This window comes from Siphateles boraxobius, unplaced genomic scaffold (assembly GCF_051911475.1).
Source record: "Siphateles boraxobius isolate OS27281-9 unplaced genomic scaffold, OSU_SipBor_1 1, whole genome shotgun sequence".
Classification (NCBI taxonomy): Eukaryota; Metazoa; Chordata; class Actinopteri; order Cypriniformes; family Leuciscidae; genus Siphateles; species Siphateles boraxobius.
Genome location: NW_027508699.1, coordinates 9721682 through 9747147, shown reverse-complemented (window position 1 = coordinate 9747147; position 25466 = coordinate 9721682). Strand labels below are relative to the sequence as shown.

The window sequence follows — 25466 nt, the reverse complement described above, 5'->3', positions numbered from 1 at the left end:
TAAATTTACATCCAATCTCTGTGTTGAAAATATTGATATTGTTGGTTTCCTAGTTCGACTGTCCACACTGTTAAAAACCTTGGTATAATTTTTTATTTTTCCCTATCTTTCTCTCCTCATATCTAATCACTTACCAAATCTGCCTTTTTCCACCTCCGGAATATTGCTTGTTTATGTCCTTTCTTAAATATCAATGATGCTGAGACCCTAGTTCATGCTTTCATTTTTTTCCCACCTAGACTAATGTAATTCTCTAATTTGGCTTACCCACTACAACTTTAAATAATCTCCAATATATTCAGAACTCTGCAACTAAGATCCTCACACATTCCAACAAATCCTCACACATTATTCCTGTTTTACGCAGATTACATTGGCTACCCGTTCGATTCTGTATGCAATACAAGGTACTTCACATCACATTCAAAGCTCTCCAAGGTCTGGTGTGAAACTTGTCCAGGCACAACTCAGGATGAGAGAATTTATGATCCTGGCATGGAAGGGAGGTCCAGGCCATAAAATTGTATAAATGTGTGTGAGGAGGCTCAGCCTGCAGAATCACAGGCGTCTTGTAGAGAAACCCCCGATAACAGGGCTTTAAAAGATACCACACTCCTAGTAGAATGAGCCCTAATCAGCAGAGGCGTAGGCCAATCCCTGCCAATCCGTCTCTACAGCACGACTTCACTATCCAGCTAGACTCATCCTCAATCACCCCATCAAGGTCAGTCAGAAATCTTGGAGTAATCTTTGATGACCAGCTAACCTTCACAGACCACATTTCAAAGACAGCTCGATCATGCAGGTTTGCAATGCACAACATCAGGAAGATCAGGCCTTTCCTAACTGAGCATTCAACACAACTTCTTGTCCAGGCCCTGGTTATTTCTAGGCTTGATTACTGCAATGCTCTTCTAGCTGGTCTTCCATCATGTGTAACTAAACCCTTACAAATGATCCAGAATGCTGCTGCTCGTCTTGTCTTCAACGAGCCCAAAAGAGCCCAAGTCACTCCGCTGTTCATCTCCCTGCATTGGCTACCACTCACTGCTCGAATCAAGTTCAAGGCACTGACACTTGCTTACAGTTTGTCCACCGGCTCAGCTCCCTCCTACTTTCACTCGCTCCTACCGGTCTACATCCCTACCAGAAGCCTACGATCGGCCAAGGATTGACGGCTCGTTGTGCCTTCACAGCGAGGCACAAAATCACTGTCCAGAACATTCTCATTCACGGTTCCATGCTGGTGGAATGACCTACCCACCCTCGTTCGGAAAACTCATCTCTTCCGTGAGCACTTAACATAGAAAAAGAAAAAAAAGAAAAAAAAACCTTTTTCTTGAAATCTTCGTTTGTCTGGTTTATGCTACTCTGAGCAATGTTTGAACTTTGTATTCTGAGCACTTCTTGCGTTGTTTTTGCCTCTCCATGATGACTCGCTTGGTTTAATCCTCAAATGTATTTCGCTTTGGATAAAAGCATCTGCTAAATGACTAAATGTAAATGTAAATGTAGGCAAACCGCCCACCTCGTGAGCTGTAGAAATTGTCTCGACAATCCATTTACTAATTGTCTGCTTTGATTCCTTCCAATGTGACCCAAAACACACTAATAGCTGGTCCGCCTTCCTCAACCAGGAGGACCTATGCACATAGATCCCATAGATCACATAGAGCCATTAACCATTAGGGGTTAACCATTCCAGAACCAGAGCCAGATCCCAGGCTGAGATCCTGACACAAGCTGCAGGCCTCATCCTCAATGCATCACGAAGGAAACGCACAACCAAGTTGTGCCTCCCCAGAGATACATCGCTTAACAGTGCATGGAAGGCAGATATGGCCGCCGTTTTAACACCTGACAACACCTTAAGCATGGACGGGGCATTTAGTTTCCTCGTGGAGGGAGTGCTGGAGTTTAGGATGCTCTCAACAACCTCAGCTGAGAGACCAACACCTAAGAGCTGGTTCCCCTCATTTCCCATGGCTGACCTTCCAGGAGTTCTACAAGATCTGAGAACCAGACTAGGGCCGGCCAGAATGTGGCTACCAATGGTAGACTGATATCATCTCACCTGACCCTCTCTAGAACTCCCGGAAGTAGAGCAACCAGGGGAAAGGCATATAGGCGCATCCTCGGCCACACCTGTGGATAGTCTCTTGAGAAGCAAACAGATCTACTTCAGCTTGGCCAAACTTCATCCAAATCATCTCCACAGTCTCGGGGTGGAGTCTCCATTCCACGGGCCTCAACCCCTGCCTCGACAGGACATCTGCTCACAGATTCTAGTTCCCACTGGTTCCCACTTGCCTGGGGTCCACAAGAGGACCTGATGAGCCAGTCTGCAAAGAGGGGGCAACCTCAGGCCCTCCTGATGATTTATTTAAGAGACCATCATGTTGAAATGTTGTCTGTTCATAGCAGAACAGGAAGGGAGGCAGTATATCAGCGCTAGAACTACAGCCATCATTTACAGGCAATTTTTAAGACGGAAAATAATAAAGTACGAAGTGACACATTCGGTATTTCCCAAATGAACCCTCAGAACGAAACTTTGATTTGACATTTATTGCATTTCTCCTTTCTCAATTCCCTGGCTTCTTGTATTTTTATAGGCATCTCCTAAATCTTATATGTTTCCTGAAAAATCCTGGTTGAAGTCCTGATTAAAAAAAATGTAACCCATTTCTTCATCCTCATCACCTTTGTTTAATAACTAAACAGAGCTCCAACTTGTTAAATACGTGACTCCGTTGGGATCATTGGGACACATGCTGGATCTAACTGCCTATAATTTCCGCCCTGTCCCAGATCACCCTATTTGTCTGTATTAATTACTCAGAGTGATAAAGAGCATGTCTTAATGAAACTGACAGCACTGTGATGATGTGGTGGTCTATATGCTGCTGGGATTGCCAGAAATCAATCTTGAAATGTGCGCAGGTGTATTATAGATGTCAAATGATACCAGTTTAATATGCAAGATAAATGCACATAATCCATATGATGCATGCCATTATCTACACTAATTTGCAAGATAAATGGACATGATCCACACGATGCACGACATTATCAACCCCATAGGCTGAAATTGTGCACTTTTAATGAACACATTTATAAAGTATCTTTTAATATAGGAATAATGTATGGCTCTATTTACTGCAATTGCTGTGTTCAGCCTTAATTGCAAAATGCATTAAATGGTATTCTGCAAGTTACAAATGGTTAAAAACAGGTTTAGTTTTTCAGATCCAGTCCTTGTCATTTAATGAACAATATTTAAATGTTAATAAGACTGATCAATGTTTGTATGTGCATAAAAGCTTAAATTAAATATATTCATCATATAAAGCGATCATGTCAGGATTTAACTTAATTCATATGGATTAGTATTACAATGTCATTATGAACGTTTTTAAGAATGAAAGTTTAGGTGTAATGGACTTTGAATGGAGGGACAAAATTAAAAATATATTCATTTGATTTTCAAAGATGAACAAAAGTCTTATGGCTTTGGAGCAACAATGAGGGCAAACAAATGACAGAGTTTTTGTGTGAACTATAAGTGTGCTTAATACATTATGTACTTGCCGTTAATATAATATTACTGAATTAAAAGGCTACTTAATTGAGTGTACTTAAAGAGAGTATAGTTTTGTGACTGTTTAACATCTATAAGTACATTTTAAAAAATTGCACTTTGCAAAAGTCAAATTAAAGTTTTACTTTATTTTTAAAACATTTTAAATCATAATGTTTTAATAATCTTTTGTCATGTTAAAAAGAAGTACACTTATAGTACACATGAAGTACACATGTGTTGACTAACATACTAAAGCACATGTAAAGTACTTGATAATAATTATAACTGTAGTGTGTTGTTTGATATTACATGTAAAGTTAATATATTTTAAATGTACTAAATTGCGTACATCATTATAAATGTGTAATTACAAATTTAAATATATGGCATACAAGTTTCCATAGAAATGGCATTGAAATATATTCTAGTTTAGCATAATTGCTTGTCAGTACATTCACAGTAGGCTACACTTTACTTTTAAATTAACTGAATTAAATGTGACTTTAAACTATAATGTATTGTCATTTAATATGTGTACTAAAACATTATGTTCAGTTTGCACTGGAGTATAATCTTTTAAAGTATATTATTTCTGTAATGAGTACTCTTTAAAAGTATGCTAAATTGTACTTCCTTTTTCTCTTAAATTCTGTCAATATATTATTCGACTAAGAAATCCTATCCAATTCCAAGTCTCCCATTTGAGTCTTACTAACTTTCGAGTAATATACTCAAAAATATTCCTTACTGTGATGATGAGGCCTTTTTCTTGAAAGTATTTGACCAGGGGGATGGCATTCTGTTTGAAATTAGTCAAGCGTCGATCGATAGCTTTAGGGTTGTCATCTGGACGACCCTGCTGCTCCTCACGCTTCTCCAGACGCTCCTTCAGACGCTGGTTAGAGCAGGCCAGAAACACCACCAGGTCTGGAGTACAGATCTACAGAGACAGAACAAAGGAGGTGAGTGTCTCTTAACTAGTAATGTCTCAGTTCAAGTGTATATTCATGGGCTCATTCACCTTCTGGCAGTCAAGTTCAAAGTGACTTGTGGCTGTTGTGATCTGTGAAGATGTAGCTATTAAGTGCCACTCTGAGCTCATACGTCTAGCGCATGAGACGCAAATAAGCATACATTAGGTGTCTTAGTCTTAACATTCACACATGAAACCACAGGAAATGCTCAGTATTTCGTATGACTGAGGTTTTACAGATATATCACACAGTCTTATTATACATTGAAGTCTTTATTGTGCACACCAATATTGTTCAGTTGAAAACAAATATGGTAGAGAATTTAAAAAACAAGAGTTGGTGCTATGTTTACTGACACTTAAACAGTTATAAAAAAAAGACTGAGTTGATAACACAACTGATTTCCAATATACACATCCACATATAAGCCGTTTAAACAATGGTAATGTTTATATGTGTGTGTGTGTGTGTGTGTGTGTGTGTGTGTGTGTGTGTGTGTGTGTGTGTGTGTGTGTGTGTGTGTGTGTGTGTGTGCGTGTGTGCTGTCAGTCAATTAAAAAAGATTCTGTGATTTATGAGTTTTTAATATATTTTATAATGTAATAAATTCACGGTAATCTCCAAATTAATGTAGAAACAACATAGACCGTTTATTTTAAATATTTGTTTAATTGGTCAGTATTCACTGATACAGCTACTGATGTCTCAATTAATTTTTAAAAAAATACATTAATTATAGACATTCAACATTACAGTGTAATTGAAACCTATAAATTTTTTTAACAACATTTATTAGGCTTCAAAAAATAGAACAACTTTTTATTTAAGTCTACTTAAAAAAATCCTCCCATTAACCCATAATAAATGTCATATTTGCCTAACAGGTAGGAAATATACAGACATTTAATAAAGTTATCAAAAAGTCTGCGCTGGATCAATTATACATTAAATATAGATAAATCCTTATTAAATCTACAAAAGTTCTTTAGTCAAAAGCAGCGAGTTATTTTCTCTGTTACCTTTGTTATTTGATTAACATTAATGACAGCATTAGTGGCTGCTGTCACTTTAAGGCCTGCCGCTGCTGCACATGACGCGATATCATCTCACACGTCCCATTTTCTCACAACTCTTCACATTATTTAAGACTTTATTTAACTAATTTAAGACTGCTCTTATGAGGATACTCAACAAAACTGACATTTTGGCATAATTGTTTTTGTGTATGGTCATTAAAATAGTACGAAAATAACTCTATTCTGGTGCGTTCTCTTTTGTCTTGTCACGCTTGAAATGTTTAAAAACATTGGCATGAATTAGAGCATGGTCATATAATAACGCTAACCAAAGGATGACACAAAAAATGGATGCTGCGTTAATTACATTAAATATTTTTTAACGTTAATTGAGGGTTTCTATGCTTGTCATTCAACTAATTGAAAACTAGGAATATTAAAAAAGACAAAACGCTGAATGCTTTAACTAAAACCTGAAAGGGCTTTTTATCCTTTGTCAATGTGCCAGACTGGCAGCAGTTTATGTGCTTTAAGTCTTAACAAAATGATGACCTCAAAAGGCACTGCCATACTCTTAACCAGTTGCCTGCTGGGAAGCCTTGTGGGAATGTGTACTTAATTAGTCAATGGAGGGGGGGGGGGGCTAAAAATGTCAGTTCATAAATGCCTTAAAGCCTGTCAGCATACAGCATGATGATTTTCTCAACAGAAGCATGGCAGGCGAAATGTCAGTGAAACCATGACAGTGATATATATTTTTGCCATTTAAACTAGAATCTGTTCCTGCCATTCACTCCAATTATCTTTAAAAACGGACAGATCTGGATATACCGGAGGTCACATTATCAGTAAAGGTCAACTAATTTGATAACTGATAAGGTGGGAAAAATTGGTCAATCATTGTTTGAAAAAAAAAGGAAACTTTACACTTAATGAAATGTGTAAATATATAAATGATTATCTAAATTATAATATGTTTAAAATTTGCTATGCTAAATGACAGCTATGTTGGTTTTTCAGATAAACTGTTTTGCTTCCATGGAACCTGGGGTGCGTTTCCCGTACAACGACGTAACTCGCTGGTTCACTACCATAGTACGATGCATCGTTGAAGAATTCAACTAGCCAGTCACGACTGTTTCCCGAAACCGTACTGTCGCAATTTGGTCGTTCAACCATGTTGGTTAATAATGTCACGCACGTGGTGGAGTAATAACTTTATTTAATGAATCTGTTTAAGATCTAATTAATTCTAGATGTTTTGCTATAATTTACGAACTTGGCATCTGAGGACTATTTTTAATTTTTCTGTTATTTTTCTTTATTTCCAGATTCAATCATAGGCTCGTTCTTACGTGGTAGAGCTCGTTCTCACATGCGCACTCTTCAAAAACGGTGCTTTAAATATCTTGACAAACTAAAAGACATAAATTACATTTGTATGTATTCTAAATAAAAGATACAGATTCTAATGAATGCCAGCTAGCTTATTTTGCTCAAGAGAAGGATTTATTAAGTCCATGTCATGCAAACAAGAAACAATGCTTCTAACCACAGGTCGAGAGCTGTCGTTCCAACCACACAACTTTGAGATGCTGTTTGTGAATGTTTGTTAGAACGATGATTTCGGGAAACACCGACTTATTGAACTATGCTGAACGACAGAACTTGCGACCATAGTTGGCTAACATTGCTTTTGGAAAACGCACCCCAGGTTAGCAGAATATATAAGCTGCTCTTAGCCAATAATGTTCAAATTCAAATGTGGAAATTAACAAAATTGTAGAATTTTTAGCAAGTGTTTTAAATGGCTTAAAATAAAAGATAAAAAAAGATAAAAGAAATAAAAGATTAAGATATATGTGATTTTCTGCAATATTTTTAGGTCACTTTTCTCATTTGTGACATTGAGCATGTGAACTCTTTATACGAAAGGTCTTTATACAAACTGTATTAAAAAGGTCAGATGTTCTGGATTCCTTTGAAGCACATTCTGATTCATCCTGAATCAATTCCTAAAGCAGTGCAAGCTAAATCAAAAGAAGCTGGATGAGGTCTCGTGGGACGCCATGAAGTGAAGATAAAAATGGTGCAGTCCCTTAGGGTGGTTAGAAACTATCTGACGTTTTGTTTTAAATGGTATTGCACCTAGAAGAACCCTCAGAGCCCCCGTCAATTATACCTCCTGATGTGTAGGCTAATACACAAGACAGACTGCCAATCTATCTGTGATCATAACCCTCTGAGAAATGCTCCTGTCCCGCTCTTCTCACTTGTCTCTCTGCGGATTTACCCTTTTGCTAATCTTCAAAATCTATTAATAGTGTTCTGTTTTATCTTCTAGTTTCCGTTTGTTTTTTACCACCTCATTCATTCCAGTCAGTCATTGTCATGCTTCTGTAAATTTCACCTATTGTTAGATCCAACTATTGTAAAGAATAATTACCCCCAAACATGAAAATACCCTCATGTCGTTCCAAACATGTATGAATTTCACAGAGATCTGGGACAACATGACAGAATTTTAAGTAAACAGAGCTGAGGTGTTGCTAATTCCTGTCAGTGCAGAACATTAGTATTTTGCTCTCAGTTAAAAATCTGTGCTATACATGCCAACTGCACTCAGAAAACAGGTTGTTGAGCAACCCCGAGCTTGTAATGCCACATTAGCAAAGGCCCTTTAGTGCCGAAAAGAAAGAAAAACATTATGAGCACACAGTATTTTATTAATTTGACAGTAAAGGCCACTAAAACAACAAACAAAGTCAACCGAAAAACTAAGTCTCTATGGTCTTTAGCAAAGTAATTTACATTTTTCAAGTATCTGTACTTTGACAGAGTATTTTTATTTTCTGAAATGTTTAAGTTTACTGCACTACATTCCAAGGCATAATGTACTTTTTATTCCACTGCATTTCATAAGAACATTGCTTCTTATTTTGATCTGAAGAAATCAATTTCCGCTCCGAAATTGTCACAGTTATGCTCTGTTTTGGTTTTTCACAACAATGTGATTGTGTTGCAAGTTTATCTTCTAAGTGTTCTGTTTTAATTAATATTTAAAGGCTGTTGTTGTTCCAACACCGTTGCTGTGCGCTTCTCTACAGGCACCAACCGTGACAGATTACTGGACCCTCAACATTGAGTAAAGCATGGATTCACCAGAAGTGCGTCTCCTACTCCTCCCCGAACAGAGGAGTTTGTTGGAGTAATTGGGCTGGGTTCTCCAGCATGGTGGCTTATTCATCACAGCCTGCAACCAAACGACCCTTACAGACGAAACCCCTGAGCCAACCGTAGACGAAGAGTTCGAGCGAGCCACGATGTATGAGCCAAAGCCTAAAAGGAGGACAGAGCCAAACATCGTCCGAAGGTAAAGTGTTGTGAAACGTCTGATCACATCCAGCCACTGATCCCGTCACTTCACCTTGTTCCGTCGACCCGATGGCTCCACCTGGCACCTCCCTACCTTGGCTCCACCAGATACCATCATCCTTATGGCTCCACCGGGTTCTCTCACCCCTCCGGCTCTGCCTTGGTCAGATTTCACCCTGCCTGCACAGACTTACTGCTGCGCTCCATCTCTCCACCTCTTTGGCTCCACTGGGCTCCGCCTTCCCACCGGCTCCACATTGGTCCTCAGTCACACCGGCTTCCCCTCAGTCCTCTGGCACTTTGACTCCATGTCTCCTTTTGCGCCTAGGGCTCCACTTCCATCGGATCCATCTCCATCAGTCGTCCACCGGGTGTTGTCAGCCAAGTCTCCACCATGGTTCCTCGATCCGTAGACTCAGCCGTGTGGTTTCATCCTCACTGTGCTCTGGATCACCACCAGGCTACTCCTCATCCTCGCCTCCCTGGCTCTTCCAGTCATCATCACCACCTTGGCTTCTCCTGCTGGCACCTGTTCCTGTCTCCCGTCCTTCTCCAGCCCCTCGTCCACCTCCAGAACCACCTCCTTGGCTGCGCCTTCCAGGAGGGGGGAATTCTGTCACAGCTATACTCTGTTTTGGTTTCATTTTCATTGTGTTCAGTTCCTATTTGTGTCAATTTATACGTTGTTGTGTTACAAGTTTATCTCCTGCGTGTTCTGTTTGGATTAATATTAAAGACTATTTTTGTTCTTACTCCGTTGTTGTGAGCTTTTCTAAAGCCACCAACCGTGACAGAAATGTAATAGCAATTATTTTAAATGAACCGGTTTAATTGGTTTGAAAATCGCTGAACCACAGACTGAACGGACTACAGCTGGTCTTGAGTCAACAACTCACTGATTCAATGATCCGGTCAAAGCAAGTCTCCAGTTAACAATTCACTCAACTGTTTATGTCTGACTCAATATGAGTCAAGACTGGAGATCCGTGGAGCTTAAGTATGTGTGCGACTGAAGGCATAAAATATGAATTACTAATGCAAATGAAAATCACATTTAGGTCATGACTGTCAGTTGTGATCTAAACTTTCTGTAAAATGGGAGCTGTTTAAGCTCATGTATGAAACTCTTGAATGTGGACATGTGACTATAAAATAACATATATATGATCTTAAATTAATCATGCAAAACTAATAATTAATAAACATTTTCTGTTGCTGTAATTTCTATAAAACTAGAATGTGTGCACAGGGCTCTTCGTAACACATATGGCCCCATGTAACGCCTGTTTCATATTGTGTTTTTACTGTTTGTCTTCACACATTTACACACATTTTGTTTTTCCTAATTTTACCACAGTATATGGTATTTTTTCCTAATAACTATATGGTATATATCTTTTTTATTTTCACTAGTTGCAAACTTGAATTAACAGTAACTTAAATTGATATTTTATTGATATATTAAAGTTTAATGTTTTGAAACAGATCAATACTTATGGAGAGTGGAGAGAGTGGATACAGTAGTGCAGTGCAGCTCCTATTCCAATCCAACAAATATCTGGGGAGTCCTGTTGGAAATCTTAGTAGTGACTTATTTTTCGAAACAAGTTCTACTAATGCTTCAGTCTTTTGTGTCTTGTGAAGTATAATAACTCTGCACAAGGAGTGTGGTGTTAAACTAAGTCGAGAGGCTTCTTGGCCTAGTAGGCCTTTGCTGGAGGAGGGCCTGGACATCTGCATTTTGTGACAACATTCAACTACAACAATCACCTTTTGTACATCTTGGTAAGATCATGCCTCATAAGCAAACTAAAGCTGCAGTGTGTGAGGAAGAGTCTGTTGTTACTACGAGTGTACTCTCCCAAATGCTGGAGCAGCAGAGAGAGTTTTATAAGGACATGCTAACTCAGCAACAAGATAACTTTAAATGTTTCATACAAGTGATTATGGAGGGAACAAATAAGAGATTGGATGGTGTTATACGCTATGCACAAGAGTTGAAGACAAGTCTGGAATTCACACAACAACTGATGGAGGAGATGAAATCAGGATATAAAGAAACTGAAGCCAAAATAAAATCTTCTGAAAACGATACTCGGTTACTAACGTAACCTCGGTTCTCTCTAGAGAGGGAACGAGTATTGCGTAAGTTTAGCTTACGCTACGGGAAAGATTCATCTTCTCGAGATACTGAAGCCAAAAAATTATCCTTAATTTTGTATACCTTGTCAACGCAGTGCAGCAGCTAGCAGACCTAGAGCAGGCCATCTCGCGTGCTCATTGGCTGCCCTGCGGGCAACTGCTGCAGCCTACCAGTGAGCCCGGCGTGACGTCACGCCCAATGAAGGGCGCCCGCGCCTTTATAGCGTCACAGCCCGCCAGATAGGCGTGGCTTAGAGTATAAAATAGGGGCTGTAGGCTGAATTCTCTGGTTTTTCGACGACTGAAGTCGCTCGTGGCGCGAGCACGGCCGGTTACGCAATACTCGTTCCCTCTCTAGAGAGAACCGAGGTTACGTTAGTAACCGAGTATCGTTCTCTTACGAGAGGTTCTCTCGTATTGCGTAAGTTTAGCTTACGCTACGGGAACACTTTGTCAACGCCGTGCACGCCAAGCATCCACATGAGACCCCGAGCTTGAGGGGAACCCCATAAGTGGAAAAAAATAAGGTGGCCAGCCACGCGGGCCATCACTTGTACATAAGCACACATAGGGAATACAGAGCAGCGCGCCGGTCTGTATAGTCATATGGCACATACCCTACTTAGTGCAGCTCAACCAGGAGAGCTGAGTCATGAAAGTGATCTGAGCAGGAGATCTGGGCAGAATACACCTCTTTTTCAGACTGACAACAGTTTAGCCTGCAAGGCAGGAACTTCTAGGTTATAAAACCTGACAAAGGTAGACGGGGAGCTCCAGCCCGCTGCTACACATATGTCATGGATAGAAATTCCACTGGACCATGCCCACGACGAGGCCACGCCTCTCGTGGAAGGAGCCCTGATGCCCAGAGGGCATTGCAGACCTTTTGACGCGTAAGCTGCCGCTATAGCGTCCACTATCCATCTGGACAGGCTCTGTTTCGAGGAGGCGAGCCCCTTGGCGCACCCACCAAACGAAACGAAAAGCTGTTCCGAACGCCTGAAGGAGGCGGAGCGCGTAATGTAAAATCTCAGCGCTCTGACAGGGCAGAGGAGATTCACATCACTTTCGCTGTCAGATGCTGGGAGAGCTGACAGCGAAATAACTTGCGCTCTGAATGGAGTGCCCATCACTTTAGGGACATAACCATGTCTAGGTCTGAGGATGACTTTAGAGTCATTTGGTCCGAACTCAAGACACGACGCGCTGACAGACAGTGCGTGCAGATCCCCTACACGTTTTACTGACGACAGTGCAGTCAGAAAAACGGTTTTTAGTGATAGATATTTCAACCCCACGGAGTCTAGTGGTTCAAATGGAAAAGCTTTCAGGGCCTCGAGGACCAATGAAAGATCCCACATGGGAACCGACGGCGGGCGTGGCGGATTCATCCTTCTAGCTCCTCTAAGGAGGCGGATGACCAACTCATGTCTTCCCAGTGACTGGCCGTGCATCGATTCCGCGAACGCTGCCACGGCCGCCACGTATACTTTGAGGGTGGATGGGGACCTTCCCTTATCCAACAGCTCTTGTAGGAAGGAGAGCAGCTGCGCCACCCCGCATGTCCGCGGGTCCAGACCTCTGTCGGTGCACCATCTAGAGAACACCGACCATTTAGACGCGTAGAGCCTTCTCGTGGAAGGAGCTCTAGACTGCGTGATCGTGTTCATCACTCCTTCTGGCAGGGCAACGAGTACCCGTTGATCAACCATGCATGCAGAGACCAGCGCTCTGGATGGGGATGCCAGATCGTGCCGCGAGCCTGAGAGAGGAGATCTGCCCTCACCGGAATCGGCCACGGAGCTGTACGTGACAGCCGTGCCAGTTCCGGGAACCAAGTCTGATTCTCCCAACGCGGGGCTATGAGGAGCACCGAGTGGCGCGTTTCCCTGATCCTCTTGATCACCTGTGGCAACAGAGAGACCGGAGGGAAAGCATATAGTGGGAGGCTGGGCCAAACCTGGGCCAGCGCGTCCTCGTCCTTCGAGAAGAACGTCGGGCATTGAGCGTTGTCTTTTGACGCAAACAGGTCGACTTCCGCTCTGCCGAATAGGCGCCACAGTTTCTGGACCGTTTGGGGGTGCAGGGACCATTCCCCTGGGGGAACATTGTCCCTGGACAGTTTGTCTGGGCCGTCGTTCAAATGGCCAGGCACATGCGCCGCCCTCAGCGAGCGCAGGTTCATCTGTGACCAAATAAGGAGGCGTTCCGTCAGATTGCAGAGATTTCTGGATCTGACCACGCCCTGACGGTTTACATAGGATACCACAGATGTGTTGTCCGAGCGGACAAGAACATGCTGGTCCTGTATGAACGGGAGGAAGCACTTCAGCGCGTTCTCGACCGCTATCATTTCCAGACAGTTTATGTGAAAACCCTTTTCCTGGTCTGACCACTGGCCAAAGGCCGGCTGTCTGAGCGTGATCTAGGGCGGCCGCCCTGACGTCGCTGCGAAGGCTGAGGCTGAGGCTGTGCTGGACGCTGGGTGCTGGTTCGCACAGGAGGCTGGCTTTGTCTCTCGCGAGAGCGGCCTGTGGCAGAACTCGAGCGTCGCGGCAGGAAGAGGTTCATGGCCTGCGTGGTCTTTTGTACCACAGAGAAGCGGTCAACAATCCCGTTCACCGCTGGGCCGAAAAGACCAGTGGGGGAAAGCGGCGCGTTCAGAAAGGTGGCTCGCTCAGTTTCCCTCATTTCCGCAAGCGTTAACCAGAGGTGCCTCTCCGTCACGGTCAATGCGGCCATGGCTCGTCCGATGGCTTGGGCTGCGGCTTTGGTGGCGCGGAGAGAGAGATCCGTCACGCTTCTCAAATCCGTAACCGCAGCTGGGTCCCGGCCCTTCTCATCCCATTCACGGAGGAGGTCGGCTTGCAGGATCTGAAGCACAGCCATCGAGTGTAGAGCAGACGCGGCCTGGCCGGAGGCGGCATAAGCGCGGCCGACCAAGGCGGAAGTGGCTCTGCAGGCTTTAGACGGGAGGGCTGACCGTGACCGCCATCTCGCGGAGGGCGGGCAAAGGTGCGCTGCGACCGCCTCTTCCACAGGGGGAATCGCTGTGTACCCTTTCTCGGCGGCGCCGTCCACTCGGGAGAGCGACGCGGAGGCCTGTGACTGAAGTCTAGCAGAAAACGGTGTATTCCATGACTTCGTCAGCTCCGCATGAAGTTCCGGCAGGAATGGAGCGGGCCTAGTTTCTGAAACTGCGCGGCGGCGACTTTGAAGGAAGCAGCCGTCGAGCCTGTTCGGCGCGGGTTCCTTCGGCAGCGACCACTCGAGCCCGAGACGGTCAACAGCTTGCGTCAGCAGGCGCATAAGTTCCGCGTCAGCTCCAGCGCGGGTACGGGTGGATTCCTGGATTGACGAGGAGGCGGAGTGAAGCGACCATTCCTCGCTGTCTGATGCCAGGATAGAGCAGCAGTCTCTTGTGACGTGTCCCTCGGACTCATCCTCCGAAGCGACGGCAGTGAGGCTCGCAAGCGGCAGCTGCGCGTCGGTGAGGAGAGGTGGGGAAGGCGAGAGCGAGGCTCGAGGGAGGTTCTCCGGCGAACGCGTTGCTGTGGCCACCGGTTCCGGCTGTCTCAGGGAACGGCGCTTATTTCTGCGCGGTCCCACAGGGGGCGGAGTGACTGCTGTGGTGTTGAAAGCTTCGAGTCGAGCCCGCAGGGTCGACAGCGGAAGCTCCTCACAGAGCTCGCAGCCCCCGGACGCGAGGGCGAGCTCTGCGCGTTCCAGGCCCAGGCAGAGAGCGCAGATCAGGTGGCGGTCTCCGGCGCTGAGCGGGGCTTTACACGAGCCACAGGAAGTGCGAGGCATCTTTAAAAAGACGCTCGCTGCTCTTTTAGAATAATAAGCAAAAAAGGATACGTCGCCGGATAGCGTAGCTCGCACGGATGGCTGAAGGTGGCGAAGACGGCCGGCTTCCTCAGCGCTGTCCTAGGCTGGCTGTTCGCTGTTCGACGGCGGCGGTGGCTTCTCTCAAATCCAGCGATGCGAAGAGCTCGCTGAAGAGTCGAAAAATCAGAGAATTCAGCCTACAGCCCCTATTTTATACGCTAAGCCACGCCTATCTGGCGGGCTGTGACGCTATAAAGGCGCGGGCGCCCTTCATTGGGCGTGACGTCACGCCGGGCTCACTGGTAGGCTGCAGCAGTTGCCCGCAGGGCAGCCAATGAGCACGCGAGATGGCCTGCTCTAGGTCTGCTAGCTGCTGCACTGCGTTGACAAGGTATACAAAATTAAGGATAATTTTTTGGCTTCAGTATCTCGAGAAGATGAATCTTTCCCGTAGCGTAAGCTAAACTTACGCAATACGAGAGAACCTCTCGTAAGAGAACAACATAATGATTTTAAAATGTGACATTGAGGTCACTAAGCCTGACTACATTGAAAAATCTAGTCAGTGATGGTATTATAGACGATAAGGAAGAGAGTTGGAGTGAATTGGAGCAGAAGGTACAACACATGTTCTCCAATAATCTTGGACTGGATGGGAAGGTTGTAATTGAGCGTGTCCAGAGGATGGGTCAGTACCAGGAGGGTTGAAGGCCCAGGAGAATTATGGTGAATCTGCTGCGTCTCAAAGATAAACAACGCATTCTTTCCTATGCTAAAAAGCTCAAGGGGACTAATATTTACATAAATGAAGATTTCCCTGGGGCTGTGCTTCAAAGAAGAAAGGAACTGTGGCCTAAGCTTAAAGCTGCTAAAGGCAATATTAAGGTATGATAAATTGATAATTTTGCTGAGAGAGGATATAGGACTGAGATACATTTCAGGGTAAAAGTATGATGTTTCTGATTACATTCCTTATATCACATTAATGTGTACAACTAAAACAAGTAAAGGTTTGGTTTTGGCACATTTAAATATATGTAGTATAAAGAATAAAATTCAAGATATTATGAATTTAGTGAACAAGTATTCAATTAATATATTAGCTCTATCTGAGACACATCTCGAAAGCTCTATTCAAAACTCTGAATTACCAGTTAAAGGTTTTAATGTTTTTAGAAAGGACAGAAATAAATTTTGTGGTGGTGTGGCCATCTTTGTGCAAAGCAACATCCCTTGTAAGTTAAAACACAATTTAATATGTCAGAACATTGAAGCTATATGGGTAGAGGTCCATGTACCTCATATGAAACCAATGCTTGTGGGATGCTGTTATAGACCTCCTTATGCTCACGTGGACTATCTGACATGCTTAGGTGAAATGCTTGATAACTGTCATATTGATTGGAATGATGACAGATGCACAAAGAAAAATAAATTACTTTCCTATAAGTGTCTGCAATTTACATCAAATTGTTAATGTGCCAACAAGAATCTTTAGCAATAAGGTGGGCATTACAACAGCAACATGTATTGACCATATTTACACTATTGTACCAGAATTGTGTACTAATGTTGTGTCAATACCAGTAGGGTTTAGTGACCATAATCTCATTGCTGAGACGATTCGTCTCATTGTTAATAAGAAAGCTAAAGTCCCTAAAGCTAAAGCTACTTTTGGTACTCATAAAAGGTAATTTAAAGTATCTGCTATTGAAAAGATTGTGCTTTCATGAGTATGCTTTTGAGCATTGTAGATAAATATGCACCGTTGAAAAAGAGGGTAATAAAATCAAATGCTGCAAGGTGGATTGATTCAACACTGAAAAATATGATGAAGCAAAGAGATGAAGCTAAACAAGTTGCTGTAAAAACGAGATTATTGGAGGACAGATTAAAATACTGTAAATTAAGGAACCAAGTTACTAAAATAAATAAAAGGAAAAAGAAAGAGTATTATAAAAATAGAATTGACGGTGTTAAGTATGATGGTAAAAAGCTTTGGCACATCCTAAATTAAATTATGGGTAGAAATAGAAATGCATTACCTTCTTTTGTAGAGTCTTATGGAGGTTTTATAACAGAATCTAAAGACATTGCAGATTATGTTAATAATTATTTTATAAATAAAGATAATATAGATAATTATTTATTTTATAAAATAAATAATATAAGAAAAGGTTTTAGAACACAAGATTTTGATTACTTTAATCATTACTTTAATTTTAGTCGCGTGCAAACTGCAGAAGTGATGGCCCTGTTAAAGTCTCTTCCAACACATGGTAGTCCAGGCATAGACAACTTGGACGGCCTAGTATTGAATAAAACAGCAGAATATATTGCTGCTCCGTTGTGTTATATATTTAATCAGTGTATAGCCAGTGGGATTTATCCATCTTTGTGGAAGGAAGGGAAAATTATTCCATTGATAAAAGACAATCGATTATCGTATAATGGGCATAACTATAGACCTATAAGTGCCTGCACTTAGTAAAGTTATGGAAAAGATTATTCATACACAAATTTGTAATTATTTCCAGAATAATAATTTGATGACTGTTTCAGCATGCATAGAGAAAGGCACATTCTACCTGTACAGCTCTCACACAAATGACCGATGGATGGCTTAGAAGTATGGATAACTCTGAATTAGTTGGTGTGGTCATGTTGGACTTCAGTGCTGCTATTGATGTAATAGACCATTAGATTTTAATTGAGAAATTAAAGACCTACGGATTTTCTCCTTCTGCTATTGCACTAATGAAAAGTTATCTTTCACATAGAACTCAGCGGGGTTTTTATAATGGTTCTTTATCTAATCATAAAGGTTTAATTTTTTGGTTTACCACAAGGAAGTTGTTTGGGTCCTCTTTTGTTTTCAGTTTTTATTAATGATTTGCCCTTAACTGTCAAAAAAGCATCAATGACAATGTTTGCAGATGACTCAACTGTATACTATGCTTCAAACTCATGTGAAAAACTTAATCATGTTTTGTCTGCGAGTTGGATTCGGTGTATAAGTGGGTTAGTGGAAACAAATTAGTTCTAAACATTTCCAAAACTAAAAGTATGATCATTGGATCAAAACAAAAATTGATGCTTGGATCGGAATTAAAGTTACATATAGCCGGGCGAAGAATACAACGAGTGGAAAAGGCCAAAATGTTGGGTTTGGTTATTGATAGTAGTCTTTCTTGGACAGAACACATAAATACTATTGTTAACTGAATAGGATGCGGCATTGCATTAACTAAAAAATGTTGTCATTATGTGAATCAGGAAACTTTAAAAATAGTAACAGAGTCATTAATATTATGTCACTTGTCATACTGCACTGATGTGTGGTCTTCTGCAACTAAAAAGGACTTGTCAAAAATTCAGGTTGCGCAAAATAAAGCAGCAAGACTTGTTCTGGACTGCTCAGTTAGAACAAGTAGAGATCAGATGTATTCTACTCTTTCATGGCTCACTTTAAACCAAAGAATAACAGTTACTTTAAGCACTCTGATACATAACACATTGACGATGAAAATGCCTATTTCTCGGTTTAATCAACTAGTGTATTGTAATTCTGTGCATAATCATAACACCAGAAAGGCAAATAATGGTCATATAACAACCCCCTATCCAAAAACTAATTTAATGAAGAAAACCGTCCTGTATAGAGCTATAGTCATCTAGAATAACATTCCCATTGAAGTTCGTCAGCTTTGTAATAAGCTGTCATTTAAAAGAAGTCTAAGGTGTTATGTGTTGATGTAGGTTCTTATATGTTTTGATTAAGGTAATTGTAAATAATATGGTATTTATATTTTTTTATTTTTTTATGAATTGAAATTGGATTGTAAGTATGTATGAGTGTGTGTTTGTGTATGTATGTGCATCTATGAAATGTGTATATGTGACAAATAAAAATAAACAAATAAACATATTAAATGTCTCTGTTACGTCACTAATCTTCATTGACTAATGCTAGCAAATTGGCAATTCTAAATACTTTCTAAAATAAAAAACATGATACATTGACCAGTTTTTTTTTTTATAAAACTAAAACTTAAACTATAAATAAAATAAAAAAATACTGAGTGTTACACTAAGTGCAAATGGTGCCCACCAAAAATTACAAAAGAAACCCATCTAATAACAGTGACGTGGACAGTAAAGTGGACAGCTCAGAGATCAAAGTTGATCTCTGAGCTGGTGTGAGTGAGTGGAGGCGGGTCCAATTTGCATATTCATAGAACTGCGTATACTAAATTAAGCAAGCGTATAGAGTTACATTCAAGCTATTTTAAGGCATGAAGATTTTTTTCAAGGAAAAAAGTTTAAATATGTCATTTTAGTGATCAAATATGAGTTTTAAGGGATACAATTATTGATTATATGGGGACTTTAAGTCATTAGTCTGTGTATATATATAGCCCTCATGTTCTCATTGTCTGGTGTCTAGCTTTGTGTGAACGCTGCTCGTGAGTTTATTGCATGGTTCTAGTCAAGTCAAGTCAAGTCTTTGTTTATTTTGCATTTGATTAGTCTCAAATTGATTTGTGGCAGCCTCGTCACATCATGGCTGTCACAACAGAGTCTGGTGATGTCATTGTCCCACACCAGAGCCTTGTCACATCATGGCCACCATGCCAGAAACTGCTCATGTCATTGTCCCACACCAGAGCCTTGTCACGTCATGGCCACCATGCCAGAAACTGCTCATGTCATTGTCCCACAGCAGCGCCTTGTCACGTCATGGCCACCATGCCAGAAACTGCTCATGTCATTGTCCCACACCAGATCCTTGTCACGTCATGGCCACCATGCCAGAAACTGCTCATGTCATTGTCCTACACCAGAGCCTGGTCACGTCATGGCCACCATGCCATAAACTGCTCATGTCATTGTCCCACACCAGATCCTTGTCACGTCATGGCCACCATGCCAGAAACTGCTCATGTCATTGTCCCACACCAGAGCCTTATCACGTCATGGCCACCATGCCAGACACTGCTCATGTCATTGTCCCACACCTGAGCCTGGTCACATCATGGCCACCATGCCAGAAACTGCTCATGTCATTGTCCTACACCAGAGCCTTGTCACGTCATGGCCACCATGCCAGAAACTGCTCATGTCATTGTCCCACACCAGAGCCTGGTCACATCATGGCCACCATGCCAGAAACTGCTTATGTCATTGTCCCACACCAGAGCCTTGTCACGTCATGGCCACCATGCCAGAAACTGCTCATGTCATTGTCCCACACCAGAGCCTGGTCACATCATGGCCACCATGCCAGAAACTGCTCATGTCATTGTCCCACACCAGAGCCTTGTCACGTCATGGCCACCATGCCAGAAACTGCTCATGTCATTGTCCCACACCAGATCCTTGTCACGTCATGGCCACCATGCCAGAAACTGCTCATGTCATTGTCCCACACCAGAGCCTTGTCACGTCATGGCCACCATGCCAGAAACTGCTCATGTCATTGTCCCACACCAGAGCCTTGCCACGTCATGTCCACCATGCCAGAAACTGCTCATGTCATTGTACCACACCAGATCCTTGTCACGTCATGGCCACCATGCCAGAAACTGCTCATGTCATTGTCCCACACCAGAGCCTTGTCACGTCATGGCCACCATGCCAGAAACTGCTCATGTCATTGTCCCACACCAGAGCCTTGTCACGTCATGGCCACCATGCCAGAAACTGCTCATGTCATTGTCCCACACCAGAGCCTTGTCATGTCATGGCCACCATGCCAGAAACTGCTCATGTCATTGTCCCACACCAGAGCCTTGTCACGTCATGGCCACCATGCCAGAAACTGCTCATGTCATAGTCCCACACCAGAGCCTGGTCACATCATGGCCACCATGCCAGAAACTGCTTATGTCATTGTCCCACACCAGAGCCTTGTCACGTCATGGCCACCATGCCAGAAACTGCTCATGTCATTGTCCCACACCAGAGCCTGGTCACATCATGGCCACCATGCCGCTCATGTCATTGTCCCACACCAGAGCCTTGTCACGTCATGGCCACCATGCTAGAAACTGCTCATGTCATTGTCCCACACCAGATCCTTGTCACGTCATGGCCACCATGCCGAAAAACTGCTCATGTCATTGTCCCACACCAGAGCCTTGTCACGTCATGGCCACCATGCCAGAAACTGCTCATGTCATTGTCCCACACCAGAGCCTGGTCACATCATGGCCACCATGCCAGAAACTGCTCATGTCATTGTCCCACACCAGAGCCTTGTCATGTCATGGCCACCATGCCAGAAACTGCTCATGTCATTGTCCCACAGCAGCGCCTTGTCACGTCATAGCCACCATGCCAGAAACTGCTCATGTCATTGTCTCACACCAGAGCATGGTCACGTCATGGCCACCATGCCAGAAACTGCTCATGTCATTGTCCCACACCAGATCCTTGTCACGTCATGGCCACCGTGCCTGAAACTGCTCATGTCATTGACCCACACCAGATCCTTATCACGTCATGGCCACCATGCCAGAAACTGCTCATGTCATTGTCCCACACCAGAGACTGGTCAAATCATGGCGACCATGCCAGAAACTGTTCATGTCATTGTCCTACACCAGAGCCTGGTCACATCATGGCCACCATGCCAGAAACTGCTTATGTCATTGTCCCACACCAGAGCCTTGTCACGTCATGGCCACCATGCCAGAAACTGCTCATGTCATTGTCCCACACCAGAGCCTGGTCACATCATGGCCACCATGGCAGAAACTGCTCATGTCATTGTCCCACACCAGAGCCTTGTCACGTCATGGCCACCATGCCAGAAACTGCTCATGTCATTGTCCCACACCAGATCCTTGTCACGTCATGGCCACCATGCCAGAAACTGCTCATGTCATTGTCCCACACCAGAGCCTTGTCACGTCATGGCCACCATGCCAGAAACTGCTCATGTCATTGTCCCACACCAGAGCCTTGCCACGTCATGTCCACCATGCCAGAAACTGCTCATGTCATTGTACCACACCAGATCCTTGTCACGTCATGGCCACCATGCCAGAAACTGCTCATGTCATTGTCCCACACCAGAGCCTTGTCACGTCATGGCCACCATGCCAGAAACTGCTCATGTCATTGTCCCACACCAGAGCCTTGTCACGTCATGGCCACCATGCCAGAAACTGCTCATGTCATTGTCCCACACCAGAGCCTTGTCATGTCATGGCCACCATGCCAGAAACTGCTCATGTCATTGTCCCACACCAGAGCCTTGTCACGTCATGGCCACCATGCCAGAAACTGCTCATGTCATAGTCCCACACCAGAGCCTGGTCACATCATGGCCACCATGCCAGAAACTGCTTATGTCATTGTCCCACACCAGAGCCTTGTCACGTCATGGCCACCATGCCAGAAACTGCTCATGTCATTGTCCCACACCAGAGACTGGTCAAATCATGGCGACCATGCCAGAAACTGTTCATGTCATTGTCCTACACAAGAGCCTGGTCACATCATGGCCACCATGCCAGAAACTGCTCATGTCATTGTCCCACACCAGAGCCTGGTCACATCATGGCCACCATGCCAGAAACTGCTCATGTCATTGTCCCACACCAGAGCCTGGTCTTATCATGGCCACCATGCCAGAAACTGCTCATGTCATTGTCCCACACCAGAGCCTTGTCATGTCATGGCCACCATGCTAGAAACGGCTCATGTCATTGTCCCACACCAGAGCCTGGTCACATCATGGCCACCATGCCGCTCATGTCATTGTCCCACACCAGAGCCTTGTCACGTCATTGCCACCATGCCAGAAACTGCTCATGTCATTGTCCCACACCAGATCCTTGTCAAGTCATGGCCACCATGCCAGAAACTGCTCATGTCATTGTCCCACACCAGAGCCTTGTCACGTCATGGCCACCATGCCAGAAACTGCTCATGTCATTGTCCCACACCAGAGCCTGGTCTTATCATGGCCACCATGCCAGAAACTGCTCATGTCATTGTCCCACACCAGAGCCTTGTCACGTCATGGCCACCATGCCAGAAACTGCTCATGTCATTGTCCCACACCAGAGCCTGGTCTTATCTTGGCCACCATGCCAGAAACTGCTCATGTCATTGTCCCACACCAGAGCCTTGTCACATCATGTCCACCATGCCAGAAACTGCTCATGTCATTGTCCCACACCAGAGCCTGGTCACATCATGGCCACCATGCCAGAAACTGCTCATGTCATTGTCCCACACCAGAGCCTTGTCACGTCATGGCCACCATGCCAGAAACTGCTCATGTCATTGTCCCACACCAGAGCCTGGTCACATCATGGCCACCATGCCAGAAACTGCTCATGTCATTGTCCCACACCAGAGCCTTGTCATGTCATGGCCACCATGCCAGAAACTGCTCATGTCATTGTCCCACACCAGAGCCTTATCACGTCATGGCCACCATGCCAGACACTGCTCATGTCATTGTCCCACACCAGAGCCTTGTCATGTCATGGCCACCATGCCAGAAACGGCTCATGTCATTGTCCCACACCAGAGCCTTGTCATGTCATGGCCACCATGCCAGAAACTGCTCATGTCATTGTCCCACACCAGAGCCTTATCACGTCATGGCCACCATGCCAGACACTGCTCATGTCACCAGAGCCTTGTCACGTCATCGCCACCATGCCAGAAACTGCTCGTGTCATTGTCCCACACCAGATCCTTGTCAAGTCATGGCCACCATGCCAGAAACTGCTCATGTCATTGTCCCACACCAGAGCCTTGTCACGTCATGGCCACCATGCCAGAAACTGCTCATGTCATTGTCCCACACCAGAGCCTGGTCTTATCATGGCCACCATGTCAGAAACTGCTCATGTCATTGTCCCACACCACAGCCTTGTCACGTCATGGCCACCATGCCAGAAACTGCTCATGTCATTGTCCCACACCAGAGCCTTGTCTTATCATGGCCACCATGCCAGAAACTGCTCATGTCATTGTCCCACACCAGAGCCTGGTCACATCATGGCCACCATGCCAGAAACTGCTCATGTCATTGTCCCACACCAGAGCCTTGTCACGTCATGGCCACCATGCCAGAAACTGCTCATGTCATTGTCCCACACCAGAGCCTGGTCACATCATGGCCACCATGCCAGAAACTGCTCATGTCATTGTCTCACACCAGAGCCTTGTCATGTCATGGCCACCATGCCAGAAACTGCTCATGTCATTGTCCCACACCAGAGCCTTGTCACGTCATGGCCACCATGCCAGAAACTGCTCATGTCATTGTCCCACACCAGAGCCTTGTCACGTCATGGCCACCATGCCAGAAACTGCACATGTCATTGTCCCACACCAGAGCCTGGTCACATCATGGCCACCATGCCAGAAACTGCTTATGTCATTGTCCCACACCAGAGCCTTGTCACGTCATGGCCACCATGCCAGAAACTGCACATGTCATTGTCCCACACCAGAGCCTGGTCACATCATGGCCACCATGCCGCTCATGTCATTGTCCCACACCAGAGCCTTGTCACGTCATGGCCACCATGCCAGAAACTGCTAATGTCATTGTCCCACACCAGATCCTTGTCACGTCATGGCCACCATGACAGAAACTGCTCATGTCATTGTCCCACACCAGAGCCTTGTCACGTCATGGCCACCATGCCAGAAACTGCTCATGTCATTGTCCCACACCAGAGCCTGGTCACATCATGGCCACCATGCCAGAAACTGCTCATGTAATTGTCCCACACCAGAGCCTTGTCATGTCATGGCCACCATGCCAGAAACTGCTCATGTCATTGTCCCACAGCAGCGCCTTGTCACGTCATGGCCACCATGCCAGAAACTGCTCATGTCATTGTCCCACACCAGAGCATGGTCACGTCATGGCCACCATGCCAGAAACTGCTCATGTCAGACCAGAGACCACGAGAGACCATGTCCACACCAGAGACTTCTCCTGCCTTAACCCCTGCCTTGACTCCCAAGGAAATTTTGGGGGGGATAGCCCACTCCTGGCCAGAGAGGCCAGTCTCATGCCCACCACAGCCCATGAGGCCCATGAGGCCCACGAGGCCCATGAGGCCCATGAGCCAGTGCTCCAAATTATGGTGGTCCCAGCATTCTTTAGCACAGTGATCCCAGAGTGATTTCCCTTGTCCTTAGCGCTTCCAGTGTTGGTAGCCACCATTTTGTGTGTCTGGGCCATACACACTTCACCCAAGGCGAGGGTGCGGAGACTGTCAACAAACTTCATAGGCCATCCATCTCATGGCAACGGAGGCCATCCATGAACTTTCAGTGTTCCCTGTAATCTTGTTTTGTTAGTTTTGTATTTGTTTACTGCACATGAGTTTGTTAAACCTGCCTCTCAGTGGATGTCTCGTTATAAGTATCCCTATAACATATGATGAAAGCCTTTTTACTGAATAGTCACTCTTTTGTAATGCTCAGCACATATATGGATATGGATATGGCTGAGTAAGTCCATGCCATCTTCTCCAGGACTAATACAGGAATAATATTTAG

The 25466-nt window shown here is 44.2% G+C and overlaps 1 protein-coding gene across 3 annotated transcripts in view; it reads right to left on the bottom strand.

Annotated features, from left to right (window-relative positions):
• Positions 1–25466, bottom strand: part of ak5 (adenylate kinase 5) — a 136645-nt gene that overhangs the window by 76609 nt on the left and 34570 nt on the right. For all 3 annotated transcript variants that reach the window (XM_077200161.1, XM_077200208.1, XM_077200183.1), the window contains exon 6: positions 4332–4523. In XM_077200161.1, the coding sequence (XP_077056276.1) occupies positions 4332–4523 (192 nt within the window). The remainder of the gene's footprint in view (positions 1–4331; positions 4524–25466) is intronic.